The 14,378-nt window shown below is 41.3% G+C and overlaps 1 protein-coding gene across 2 annotated transcripts in view; it reads left to right on the forward strand.

Moving 5' to 3' along the window:
- DOCK2 (dedicator of cytokinesis 2) overlaps window positions 1-14,378 on the forward strand; it is a 475,105-nt gene that overhangs the window by 245,653 nt on the left and 215,074 nt on the right. For both annotated transcript variants that reach the window (XM_032403689.1, XM_032403690.1), the window contains one exon: window positions 2,082-2,177. In XM_032403689.1, the coding sequence (XP_032259580.1) occupies window positions 2,082-2,177 (96 nt within the window). The remainder of the gene's footprint in view (window positions 1-2,081; window positions 2,178-14,378) is intronic.

Consider the following 14,378-nt stretch of genomic DNA (forward strand, 5'->3'; position numbering starts at 1 on the left):
TTCTTTCTTTCTTTCTTTCTTTCTTTCTTTCTTTCTTTCTTTCTTTCCTTTCTTTTGGCCTCCCCCAACTCTGAATCTATTTTCCTTTCACCGGTTACATTAAGAGACAAACTACAGTTGAGTTGAATGCAGCAAAGTTTAATGAGGTGCTTATGAATGAGTATGAGTAGTTATCCGCTTTTTTAGCCACCGTTTCTTAAGCATTTTGTTTATGTCAGGCTTTGCCTGGGTCCTGGAGACACAGGCTGTTCCCAAATTCCAGCTTCCATTTCCAGACCTTCACAGTGTGTTGTGTCATGGTTTTCAGCCATCAGAATAACCCACATAAAATTCAGAAGTTACTGATGCCCAGGCTAGTTCTCAGACCCACAGAATCTCCTACTGTGTAATTAGGCAAGTGCATTGTCCCAGAATTACATGTGTCACTTTTAAGTCCACATCAACCTCGAAAGACTAGCGAGAGAATCTTCCATAGTTTGTAGATGACAAAATTAAAGCTCAGGGAGGTTAAGTTATAAGTGAGAGCACACAGCTGGTAAGGGCAGAGTTGGAACTCAGACCTAGAGCTGCTGATCTTAAAATTCCAAGGCCTAAACTATGGAAAGAGCCAAGATGTCCATCGACAGATGAATGGATAAAGAAGATGTGGTATATATATACAATGCAATATTATGCAGCCATCAAAAGAAATGAAATCTTGCCATTTGCAATGATGTGAATGGAACTGGAGGGTATTATGCTGAGCGAAATAAGTCAATCAGAGAAAGACATATGTCATATGATCTCACTGATATGAGAAATTCTTAATCTCAGGAAACAAACTGAGGGTTGCTGGAGTGGTGGGGGGTGAGGGATGGGGTGGCTGGGTGATAGACATTGGGGAGGGTATGTGCTATGGTGAGCACTGTGAATTGTGTAAGACTGATGAATCACAGACCTGTACCTCTGAAACAAATAATACATTATATGTTAAAAAAAAGAAGATAGCAGGAAGGGAAAAATGAAGGGGGGGAAATCGGAGGGGGAGACGAACCATGAGAGACGATGGACTCTGAGAAACAAACTGAGGGTTCTAAAGGGGAGGGCGGTGGGGGGATGGGTTAGCCTGGTGATGGGTATTAAAGAGGGCACGTATTGAATGGAGCACTGGGTGTTATATGCAAACAATGAATCATGGAACACTACATCAAAAACTAATGATGTAATGTATGGTGATTAACATAACATAATAAAAAAAAAAAAATCCCAAGGCCTTTGCACTTGGCCATGACCACCCTCCCAGATGTGCATAGATGAAACTCTGTGCCTTAAGGGTATGCTGGTAAAAGGATTTGAGAATGTAGTGAATCTGCATTGTAAATATTCCTGAAACCCTTGCACATCATAGCAAATGCTCAAAAAGCATCGGTTAAGTTCTACCCAAGGTTCAGTGATTTGTATTGAAAGTGGGTAGCACCCTACAAATGTTACAACAACTCACCATGGATTTCCCCCAAGATAGATAACACAGCTTCTACTGTATAAGCTCTCCCATGGTTATAGTTTCCATCACATAAGGCCAGTCCTGGACTCCAGAAACCTTTCCCCCTCTATTTGTCCCTTAAGCTCAGTGGTGATAGTGACTTCCTTCTATTGCTAATCCCTAGGTTATTTTGTTTTGTGACTCAGCTTTTTCATCACCCATATAACCTGCAGTAAATTTCCTCCTTATTCCAGGTTAGATTCTGACTGTTACACCAATGAAGAAACCAAGATTCAGAGAAGTAGCCAATAGCACAATAATTCTGCAGTTAGTATTCTAAAACAACAGTTTCTGATTCCAGAGTTAAGCTCTTAATCTCTGCCTTATATTTAGTAAAATTTAGTGAAATTTAGTGAAATTCCTGGTGCCAGTGCCAGGTGGTGATGGCCATGGGGATATGATGATAATGACTATAATGATGATGATGGGGGTACTGGTGTTGGCACTGGTGGTGGAGATCTTGGTGATCACCGTGTCTGACTGCTGTTGTATGTCCTTTGGAAGAGATGTGCAGATACAATGTCTGGTTGTCACACAGATGTCTCTGATTGTGTTTCAGGCCTTCACCTACCACCATATCCAAGAAATCATGGTCCAGCTTCTTCGAACAGTGAACCGGACGGTCATCACAATGGGACGGGATCATGTTCTGATTGTGAGTAGATCTCTTCCTCTTGTCAAACGTTTCAAACTGCTCAGGGTCAAGGAATGGATTTTCTGGAACACCAGGTCATGTTGAACACCTAGCATCAATCGCTACTTTGTTTTGGAGTGCAACGGTTAGATTTTTCTTATCTGAGTTGGGATAACATGAGAGTTAACTCAAAGTTGATGAAATAAAACAAGGCTTAAGACTTGTCCACCAAGTTGAGTGTATCAGTGGGGATGGAATGTCGCTGGTAAAGATGGAAGCCTAAAGAAGTTTTTGTAAGTGGGCCAGGAGAATGTTCCCCATTCACATCCACCAGGAGCCTTTCCTTTTGGACTAGAGTCAAGCAATGCCCAGTCTTAGGGTCCTGTGAGCTTGGTTTTCTAAGTGGATTCACTGTATGTTAACTCTGCCCACAGACATTAGTTAATTTAAGTCACTGCTAAGTTTGGGGTTAGTCTTTTGTACGAAGTCTGTATTCTAAAGATCGGGAGATTCCTGCCTCATAGTCAGATTATTTTCCCTCTCCAGACAGAGCCCATCTCTAACTCTTTAACCTTTGCCCATCTTGCTTTAAACCATGGGCCAAAAATGATTCTTACAGGGACCAGTCACCAACGTAAATGAGTATGTTCGACTATGTCACTCCTCTGCTCAAACTCACTATTGATTTCCCATCTCACTCAAAATAAAATCCAAACTATTGCTAGGGCCTGAAGTGCCCTCTGATTCTTGTTTCTTACACCTAAAACATGATTGTACTTACTGTTGCCTAAGCTTGACCTATCTCTGCCTCAGGTCTGAGGGCTTGTTTCCTCATGTAAATCTGATCTTGGCTCAGGTGTCACCTAATCAGAGAGGTTTCCCTGTCCCGATTACCCTGTCTTTAATACCCAGCACCTCACCATCCTCTTTCCATCTCTGCACCTTACTTCTTTATGTTTCTTAGAACTTATCACCACCTGAAATATATATATATATAGCCCTTGATTGATTGATTGTCTGGCTCTGCTTGTGAGAAAATGAGCTCCAGCATGTAAGGATTTCATCTGTTTCATTCATTTGTATTTCCAAACCCTACAATATTGCCCTGCATGTACTATGTACTTGATAAATATTTGTTGAATGAATGAGCAAATGAATGAATGAATGAAGTGCACCGGACAGGGACTCTAATGTTTAATGAGGACAAGCGCTTCTCAGCTGTGATTTCACACCATGTGGAATTGGGCCATACAGTTGCCAGAACTCCCAACTTCTCAAGAGAAACTGAAAATGTGAAATTTCCTGATATTTAAGTGTTGGCAGCTAATAAAAAATATATTTATAAACATTCTCTGAGCCCCAAACAGCTGGATTCAGCTTTCAGGAAGCCAGTTTGGGATCTCAGCTAGGTTTGGGATGTTGATTGTTCATATGCTATAGTCCCACTTCATGGATACAGAACATAAGGTGCTGAGATTATTTTAAAAGTAGGTGGGCAAGGATTTGATCCTGAGAAGCAGCGGAGTGTAACAATTTTCTTTAGACCCATTTGGTTCTGTTCAGTCATGTCAATACATGTTTACTTAATGTATACTGTGTACATTTAAAGCAGTGGTGACATCCATAGAGAGTGCCCGCAGGTCAGGTGCTCCTGCCTTCCTGGGGTAGGTAGCCATGTAAACTGGTCTTTGTCATTTGTCTCACTTACCATCCTTCCACCTTAGAAGTATCACCATTCCTTATTCAGTTACAAGCTTCCATATCTGTGGTTTCCATAACACTCCTTAGATAAGCATTTTATGACCTCCCTAATCTTTATTCCCTTTCTTTGGAGCCAGACCTAAAGATGATCATCAATCCATTTGACTCATTCTGTGTATAGCAGGTCTTAACTCTCTGTCTCTCCTTTAGAACAGTCATCCTTTAAAACAGTGCCTGGATCATAGAAGTGCCAAATAACTGGTGTCTTACTATTTTCTTTTCTATCTGGTACAATGCGTCTCTCTGTTCCTTTGCATTATCGACATAGGCAAGTGAGCATAGTTTGGCCCTCATTCACTACGGCCTGTTGTCTGAGCCTTTCATTTGATCCTCTCTCACCCTTCCAACACACATTCCTCATTGCTGCCGCATTAATCTTTGCCAGGACACTCCTGTACTCTGGAATGTTCTGTGGGTCCCCACTCTCTACCAAATTAAGTCTTACAACCATTCTCAGCTTCTGTGATCTGGCCATAACCACATTTCTCAGCTTTTTCATCTACTTTTCTCCATCCAGATATTCAGCCAAAATGGATGTCTGGATATTGCCCAAACATGCCTGGCATTTTCTAACTCATGCTGCTTTCTTTGTCTGGAATTCCTTAGTATGCCATCTCAATCTGTTGAAATCCTACCTAGTCTTCAAGGTCCAGCACAAATGCATCCCTTAGGATGCTGCTTAAATCTCACCAACCTGGTCGGGAACTCCCTACCTCTTCTAAATCACACAGCTCTTTTTCTTCCTTTGCTTGCTTGCTTTTAGTTTTATTGGAGTGAAATTTACATGCTTTAAAATTTAACCATTGTAAGTATTCAGTTTGATGAGTTTCAGTACATGTGTAGTGGTACAACCATGACCATAACTCAGTTGCTAACACTTCCTTCATTGCCGAAAGTTCCATTTGCTGTCTGTCTGCATCCCACCCCTACTCCTCCACCCCTACCCCAGCTCTGAGCAACCACTCTTCTACTCTCTTCTCTATAGATTTGCCTTTTTTTGGAAATATCATGTAAGTGAAATTATACAATTCAGTGTCTTTTGTGTCTGGCTTCTTTCCTTAGCATAATGTTTTTGAAGTTCATCCATATTTTAAGGTGTATCAGTACTGAATTCGTTTTTATTGCTGAATAGTATTACACTGTGTGAATATGGCACACTTTGTTTATCCATTCTCTAGTTGATAGACATTTGAATTGTTTCCAACTTTTGGCTATTAGAAATAATGTTGCTCTGAATAGTCACATAAAAATTTTGTGTGAACATATTTTAATTTCTCTTGTGTAGAAATCTAGAAGTGGAATTGCTAGGACATATGGGAAGCATATGTCTAACTTTATAAGGAAGTACCAAGCTGTTTTCTATAGTTGGCCATTTTATATTCCCATAAGCACTATGAGGGTTCTAGTTTATCTACATCCTTACCAATACTTAGTATTGTCAGTCTTTTGGATTTTAACAATTTTAGTGGATTTATAACAATTCTAGTGGTGTCTCATTGTGGTTTTAATTTGCATTTCTCTGGTGACTAATGATGTTTCTGTGTACTCTCTCTCTCCTTTTCTTTCTTTCTTTCTTTTTTTTTTTGAGACATTTCTATCTCTGAACTTGCCATACTAGCTCCCCCCTTATACCACAGAACTTTTAAGGCTTGGGCTTATCTATAAAATGGGGTAATAATAGACCTTCCTCATAGAGTTCCTGTGGGAATTAAATGAAATAACATGTGAAAAGCATTTGCACATGTGTTTCTTGTACATAGTATTCATTTATTTATTCATTCACTATTTTATGAGAACCTCTTATATACTTAGCATAAAGACTCAAAAATGAGTCAGGCATGGTCTGTGTCCTCAAGGAAACCATGACCTCCTTCGATGGGATGTCTCTCAAATACCTCAGACTCACTGTGTCCCAAACACAGCTCATCACCAGCCCCCTGGAGCCTGCTCCACACTCTCTCTTCATTTAGGACCCCAGTTTATGGTACTGACCTCCTAGAACTGTAGGAGCTGCCCTTGACTGCTCCTTCTTACTCACCTGCCTGCCCTTCTAGGCTCCCACTAAATCCTGCTGTTTTCTGCACATCTGGCTTCAGTCCCTCTGCACCTGGCCCCCCCCCATTTGCCCTCAGAGCCCCTGTACACTTTCAGTCATTGGGCTCATTGTACTTAGTCCGTTGTAAGGTGATTTTCTGTCTCTGTGCTCCAGCCTCCCTACATTCTGTGGATGCCCTTGAGGGCAGGGACCATGTTTTACTCACTCTTTTATCTTCAGCTTCCAGCAGTGTGCCTGGCATACCATGGGTACTCAATAAATGTTTGTTAAGCAAATGAATGAGTGAAATAATCCCTAGAAATACTGTGTTATTCCATACCTTCATGTATTTGTATATGCCTTTCTCTGGGGTTGGAATGCTTTTCCTTCTTCAAAGAATGTTTTCTCTAATTATCAGGACCCCATATCTCAGGTAGTATGGGAGCAGTATAAGGAATTGTCTGTTCATACTTTTCCTGTCCCCTGGGCTGATTCCAGGAGCCTTGCAGAAGTTCTAAGTTGCAAGCTGTGTCATCAGTCTCAGTGACTCTTGAGTTTGTTGGTGTAATTACAAGAGTGCTGCGTGGGGAGTACTGGAGGTGTGTAGAAACACACCTCACTAGGAATGGGAACGTGCCTGAACTAGAGGGAAGGAATAACCAGGTTTTTCTTAAGATGTAGCTTCATTTTCATAAAATAGTCCTTTCCAGCACTTCTTAGAATAGAAATATCTCCTCCAAATTAAAGAAAATGAAGTTGGAAAGTAATTACTCAGAGGTCATGAGTCCCTGTCTTATTGCTGAAGGCCCCAATTTAATTTCAAATTGAAGTTTGACAAGAAGGAGAGAGCCCCATTCCAACCATCACTTTCAATTTTCCATATGTAATTTTTATTGGTCAGTTTCCATTGCCTGGGAATATTAAACAATCAATATTTATAACAAACACCAGACATGTCTAATACTTCTGAAATCCTGAGAAGGCCTCGACTGGATGTGGGGTGGCTGGTTGTTGGCACGTCATTACGTGGGATTAAATAGTGACTTCTTTTTTTTATTTGTAGGAGCAGGAACATTATGATAAAAGGTGTTAGCTATTAAAATTACAGGAACCACAGGGCTAGGATGGATTGCTTCTTGTGCACAGCACATTGTAATTATCATTTGCTGGAAATAACCATTCCTGATTTTTTCTGTAAATTGCTTGCCTAAACAATGAAGTGTTGATGGTGACAAATGAGCAGGAGGAAAATTTACAAAAACAAAAAGTAAAAAAACTTTTACATGACTGCTGCCCTCTCTTTTCTTTGTCAGAGTCTAATCAATCAGATATACATTTATTTACTAAAGTTACCGAGGGCTTTGAGGCTGAGAAAGGCACCATGGTTTGGCAGAAAGGACATTTTGGGTAAGAGAATGGGAGAATATTTTTTTATTTGAGTATAATTAAATACAGTGTTTGTTACATTAGTTTCTGGTATACAATACAGTGATTCAACAATTCCACACATTTCTCAGTGCTCATCAAGGTAAGTGTACTCTTAATTCCATTTATCTATTTCACCCATCCCCCTACCCACCTCCCCTCCGGCAACCACCAGTTATTCTCTGTCTTTAAGAGTGAACAGGAGAAATTTTCCATACTTGTTCTGCAGAGTTGGCTCTATGATTTTATGCCAATGTCACCCTTCTAGACTTTGGTTTCTTCTGTGCGATGAACTCTATCATTTTTTAGATCTTTTTCATATATCTAAGTTTTCTGATTTGGCCAGTGCCTATTCTCTTTTTCCATCTTCCAAGATCCTGAGTCAGAGACATAAAACAGATTTTTCTTCATGGGCCAACTCTGGTGGGTTGGTAATAGCGGTCTGTAGTACTGCACCGAGAAAGACTCAGAGGCTACATCTTAGCTCAGGGAAAGGAGTGCTGATTAGGGATGTCTGTCATAAGCATAAGCTTAGAGAACAGTGATGTATGCAAGGTACTTGCAAATATTACGTATTGACCAAAATCATTGGTGTTTTTCTGGCCCAGTCCAAAAACTCTTGTAGAACCAGTATTCTCTTCTGCATATATCTGGTTCTTTTAAGAAGGTTGTGGTATAAGAGCAGAAGAGCAATGGAAAAAAAAAAAACAAAACACAATAATCTGAGAACTTAACATTTTATCAGGGAATGGTTTCTATGTGCTACATGTCATATTTTATCAAATAAGCACCATGATTTTATGTGCCCATAAGAAAGAGAATCTGCTACCAATTAAACTGTGACACAGTGGCTTATCATTGCATTGATTGTAATCTTCAGAGATATTAAAAAAAAGTTGGATTCTAAATCCCAACTGTGTGATGGAGCACATCTTTGAGTCCTCATGGGTAATTATCATCACATGTCCCATGGTTTGGGAGAGTAGACTGACTGAGCCCCAGAGGATGAAAGTATCATGGCCAAAGTCACACAGCTAGTGGCAAGGTGGGATGCAAACTGGGGATGTCCGACGTCTGAGCATGTGTCTCTTGCGTTCTCCCATTAGTCTTGGAGCAGCGTGAGGAAAACTTTCCAGACTCATTTGTGGATCTGAGGGGTGTTGTCTCAGGGAACCTTCCCTGGCCAGTGCATCCTGCTGCTGACTGCTCTACAGAAGGCTGCCCCCTGTATCTGGCCTCCTTAGTGCTGAGGATGGACAATCTCATAGAGAGAATCAACCAGGGAACTTAAACACTGCCAGAAATTCTTGGAAGGGAAACAGTCTGGTAATTTTGTTGAAATTGGGATCTAGCTTTTATTTCCAGTAATTAAAATAAGCCTCTGGGTGATATATTTTGGGCCTAATTACCCCGGTTTTTGCAGAGGAGTCTATTGAGTGATTAAATAAAGGTAAATGTAGTTGGCATCATGCCAGCTCTGGAAATTCAGAGCAGTTTGTTCAAAAAGGAAAAAAAACAACTGGAAATCATCCCACCCTCCACTGCTTCACCTCACAATAGCACTGAAGACTCCATAAAACACCTGAGTCATCCAAGAGCCAGGCTTTCAAAGCTCTAACTTCACTTTCCAAATGGCAAATGGCCCACCCACGTGACCACTCTCTGACAAACTTTGAGCTCACAGACTCCAGGATGCCTGGGCAGGGGTCATAGCACGAAAGTTAGTGCCAACTCCACCCATCCCCGTCCCATGGAGAGCAGGCATAAGTACAGTCCAGAACACGAGAGTGTGAGGTTCCAAGCCAGAATCGATTGGTTGACTCATGACCCTCACTCAGCAACCCAACACTTTGTTAACAAAGAATATTTCTAATAAAACTATCACTTATTGAGCAAATAGTCTATATTCCAGGCAGAGAACTAAGCACTTTATGTTTCTTACCTCTTAACCCACCTCAGGTAACTCATATTTTACAGATGAGGTAACTGAGGGACAGAGAGGTTGTATAACTTGCCTTTAGTCACATAACTTGTGAGTGGAAGAACTGGGATTTGAACCCAGGCAAAAACTGTTTATAGAGCTCCTCTAAGCATTTCGTGTACTACTACATTATGAAGACCCTAAGTCGTTCTTTAGGCGAATAGTCTAAAGGTGATAATGAACACCTTCACCCTAGCTGCTGCTCTACCAAGACTGTGCAGTCTGGTGAGATGACCTATGTGGCAACTTTCAGAAACCTCTGAAATGGCACTGGGTTTTGGTGGCTTTGTAATGACAATGATATCTTTAGGATTGATCTCAATTCTGGGAACCTGTAAAATCAAAACAAGAACCTTGAGTGTTGGTACTTATGAAACACCAGGTTTAATGGAAGACAAAGCTAGAATGGAGGTGTGAAATTATCTCACACCTCCTTCTCCTTCTATGTGCAGTTTGTCCCCCCATGCTCTTGAGCAGACTGCCAGGTTCTAGGTCTAAAAGCTTCTCAAATCCAAAGCCTCCCTCCACCACCAATGCCACTAGCCCATGTCTGGCCATGACTGTCTCTCACTGCTGCCACTGCTGCAGCTGCTAATAAGACACATTGTCTCCACTCTTGTCCCTTTTGAATTCTTCACATTGTAGCCCATGAGGTCTTATAAAGTAGAACTTTCTGGTGAGGATGCATCAATGGGCCCACAGTGGCCAAAGATAAAGGTCCAGCTGCTCACCATGGCCTTCAGTGTGCCCAGTATGATGGCCTGCCTCTTTCCTCCATACTCTTTACCTCCCACTTTTGTGCTAACTCAATGGAACTGCTCTGTTAGTTACAGAATGTTCCTTTTCTCCTTTGCATTCCATTCCAAATGGCACTTGCATGGCATTCCCTCTGTCTAGAATATACTCCTCTTACCCTTCTTTACAAAACCTCCTCAAAACTCCTCTTTCTCCTTCATGTCCTGGCCTCAGAGGCACATCTTGACCCATGTTCCACTCATGTAAGTTGGGACCCCTCTGCTCTCTTCAGACTGAACCTGCCTCATGTACTCATCATACTGTCGTGAGAACATTCTTCCTAGCACTACAGAACAATGCCTTCATCACTTCTGCATTTATAGGATACACTGGGTCCCTGGCATATAGGATGACCTCAGTGAATACCTGCTGAAGGAATGGAAGATTTCTGCTATTTATTTCATTTACATACAAACCATCTTTCTTTTCCTTAACATGTAAGCGTTACTATTATCACCCTTATGGCATGATTAGGTTAGGAAGGTAAGAGAGAAAAGAGAATTATTATTGAATAACTGGACCAAATGGAAAGAATTAGGGGAGGGTGTATTCATTCTCTTCAGAGGATGCATATGTCAGTGATAATCACAGTGAACATTTCTAGGGTGCTTACTGTGTGGCAGAGATGGCACTTTGAGGATATTATCACATTTAATCTGTGAGGTTGACAAAAATGATGATCCCCTCTCAGAAAGGAAACAGTGATCAGAGGGTTTAAGCCTCTTGTCCAGCATCACATACCTGAGAAGGAGGAAGATAGAATCCAAATCCAGGTCTACAGAATTTGAAGCCACCATTTTAAGCATTTCACTGTACATGTCTGGGACATTGTTTTTCTGAGATAAAACTTGAGAAAAATTAAGGAGTAAATGTGTGTGCATGTGTTGGGGGGGGATCAGGTTAAGAAAGAGAATAAACATTATACAAGAGACATGAAATTCCATTTGATAAAAAAAAGGTGGCATCATTAGCTTGGGGTAACTTGGTTGCTACTTGATCTGGTCATATAGAGGGTGCTTATGTCCTCTGGGTGGGGTGGCTTTGTTTTAATAAGGATTTTAGTAATTGCATACCAAGGAGTACATGGCCTAAAATATATATGCAAAAAATGAATTAGTATCTCAGCTTCCAAGGAACCCATAACATGTATGTGCAGAAGTCAGTTATTAAAGTAGACTTCATGTAATTGGGTCTATTTCTTCAATGGCATGAAAAATTTGAAAAGGTGGAGAAGAAGGGTTAGGGGTTTGTAAGAGGAAATGGCATTTCTTGCCTTATCTCCATCTCATGGTCTGTGAAATCTTCTCTCATTCCTCAAGATCATCTTTCTTCAGTGACCTCATTGTTCTTTGTCCATTTTTCAATTACAGCATTATCATATCATAAAGGAATTTTCTCTTTACCTATCTTTGTTCCACAGTTGACCAAGATTCTTGAGGAAAGGGACTGCACCCCATTATCTTTGGGGTTCCTGTCTGTAGGCCCAGGGTTTGGCAGGTGGCAGGTGTTTATCCAAGCCATGGGAGTGAATGAATGGAAAGAACAAACTAATTGAAAGTACAGATTAATGTCTAGTTTTAAAAGAATTCTGATTTAAAAAATAAGATGAGAGAAGATTTGTTTCATGTCAAGCTTTCATATAAAGCTTTTCTATATAAAATTCCCAAATAATCTACTAGCCCTGTGTGGTAGAATTCTTTTAGACAAATTAAAGTTTTAGAGCTGGGGCATAAAAAAGAGCTGGTTTCATTCTCCAAACCTTCCTTCTGTTCGATGATGAGCCACAGAGATGGGAATTAAAGGGAAATTAATTGTTAAAACAGTTACTGCATCCTCCCTGGTCTGCCCAGTCAAGCCGACCTCTGCTCTGAGGACAGAATGCTCCTAGGTAATAAGCACACGCCTGTTGCTGCTGCCGCCATGACAGTCTTGCACATGGTGCCGGGACACATGCCTTGTGGTTCTGCAAGGGAGGTGAGCTGAGGCCTCCACTGGCCAGCAGCATGTTTCCTATGCTACTCTTGTCAGTACCCAGAGAGGGAGAGGCAGAGACTGAGTTTGGGAATTGTAAGATGAGTACTTAGGAAATGCATGACTGGTACGTCATCATCCTGATGAAATTACTTCCAAATATCTCAGTGTCTGTTAGCTTCTGTAAGTGGATCTGGACAGATCTGATTTTGAACAAGTTATTTTAAATGTGTTATTAAAGGTAAGACTTCACTATATCTCCTGTACTATTATCTGGCACTGGAAGAGAGGCCAGCCTTTTCTTGTCCTTGGGGAACTTTGGAAACTTTAGAATTTTAGAATGTCTGTCATTTGGGCATTGACTGAGCACTCTCATGCCTAACATTGCTTTTTAAGAGTTGTGGAGTTGGGGCACAGGTTGGAGTTTGAAAGGATTTTGCTAGCTGGGACCTGTTCCTCCTTTTCTTAAGGAGTGAGAAGGCCTTATTCCAGGGCTAGGAAGTCTCTTCACTTTACTAAAATGGGGTTAATAATAGTTATTACCTGTCAATCCCACAGTGAGTATTGAATAAAAAAAGTATGTGTAGGGGCACCTGGGTGGCTCAGTCGGTTAAGCATCTGTCTTCGGCTCAGGTCATGATCCCAGGGTCCTGGGATCGAGCCCTGCATCGGGCTCCCTGCTCCGCGGGAAGCCTGCTTCTCCCTCTCCCACTCCCCCCGTTTGTGTTCCCTCTCTCGCTGTGTCTCTCTCTCTGTCAAATAAATAAAAATTAAGAAATCTTAAAAAAAAAAAAGAAGTATGTGTAAAGCTCGTAACACAGGGCTTACCACCTAGCAGGTCTTTGGTAAATAAGAGCCATTATTATTCTCCTTCAGTGCTGGAGTCTTCTCTAGCTTTGATGCAAGTGTTATGAATCAGATGACAAATTATTGTGGCCCTGGCTGGGGATCTCTCCTGGCTTTGGGAAGTATTTTTAAGCTATTGCTATAGTGGGGCTGTGAATAAAGCCCCCTTGAGATGAAACTGGCCTCCATATGTCTGGTACAAAGGCTTGAGTCCCAGACCAGAAGGAGAAATCCCATTACAGAGGGTCCTTTCCTGTGGGAATGTTGAGGGACTGGAGCTGCCCCATGAGAAACCCTGTTGGCACAACCTCCAATGCAGCAGGCCTCCCCTACAGTGGTCCGGTCCATGCTCTTCTGTCTGGGGCACTGGCCTTTTAAAGAAACTCAAAGAAATCAATTCTGTCAAATGACCCTTCAAGATCAGATCCCCTTTTTCTAGATTTATGCTACATTCATATAATGATGCATTTGTGCAGTCATTAAATACTGATGATGATTTTTTAATAACATGAGGAAATTCTATGTCTTAAATATAGAGAAAGGACCAGAGGACCCTAACAACAAGACAGTCATCAGGGACCCTAAAGGCCAGGGAGGGGGAGACATGTGGGCATCATTAGAGGCCCTGGATCTCCCAGAGGTCAGGCCTGGGGGCCCTGCTCTGAAGCTAAAATTATGTTCCTATCTTCTGCTTAAGTGACACATGATTTGTACATTTCTGTAGCTTCACTTTTTCTAAAATGATTTTGCTTTCCTTTTATAATCAGGAAAAAAACCCTCAAACACTATTTCTTTAAAAATAGGAATTAATGAGATAGTCAAACTTAGTGAAGCATTTTCATGTATATAATTTTACTTTTCTTCTAACCAGCCTGTGAAGCCAGAAAGGCAGATGGTTTCATTTTAAAGACAGATGTGGGGGATGGAGGTGAAAGTACTTGTTCAAAATTGTGCAGAAAATTAGGAGCAGAAGTCGGGAGTCCTGGCCTTGTTCTGGTCTCTCTATCATGGACCGTTTTTGATCTTAACATTCTCATCTTCATTATTTTCTCCCAGTTCATTCAACAAACATATATGAAGCATTTACAGCATCTTGGGCAATGTGATAAACACCTAAAAGGCTTTAGAGATGCAGACGACAATTTCTGTCCCCCAGGACTTTGCTCCCTGGTGGAGATGTGCATGAGAGATTGACAAAAGAAATGTCAAGATAATATAAGCAGCAGCCTGTTCAAAGCGCCATGAGTACTCGGGGGACGGAGTGACTAATCCCATGGCAGGGGCGGGGGATGATCAGAAAAAGTTACAGAGAGGAGGTGACATTTCAATTGCAACTCACTGTCTGCCATAGGAGGTAAGAGCCCAAGCTCCCAAGTTTGGCAGACCTTGAAGGAACTCCAACCTTCAA

Source organism: Phoca vitulina, unplaced genomic scaffold, assembly GCF_004348235.1.
Source record: "Phoca vitulina isolate PV1807 unplaced genomic scaffold, GSC_HSeal_1.0 scaffold6, whole genome shotgun sequence".
NCBI classification, from domain to species: Eukaryota; Metazoa; Chordata; class Mammalia; order Carnivora; family Phocidae; genus Phoca; species Phoca vitulina.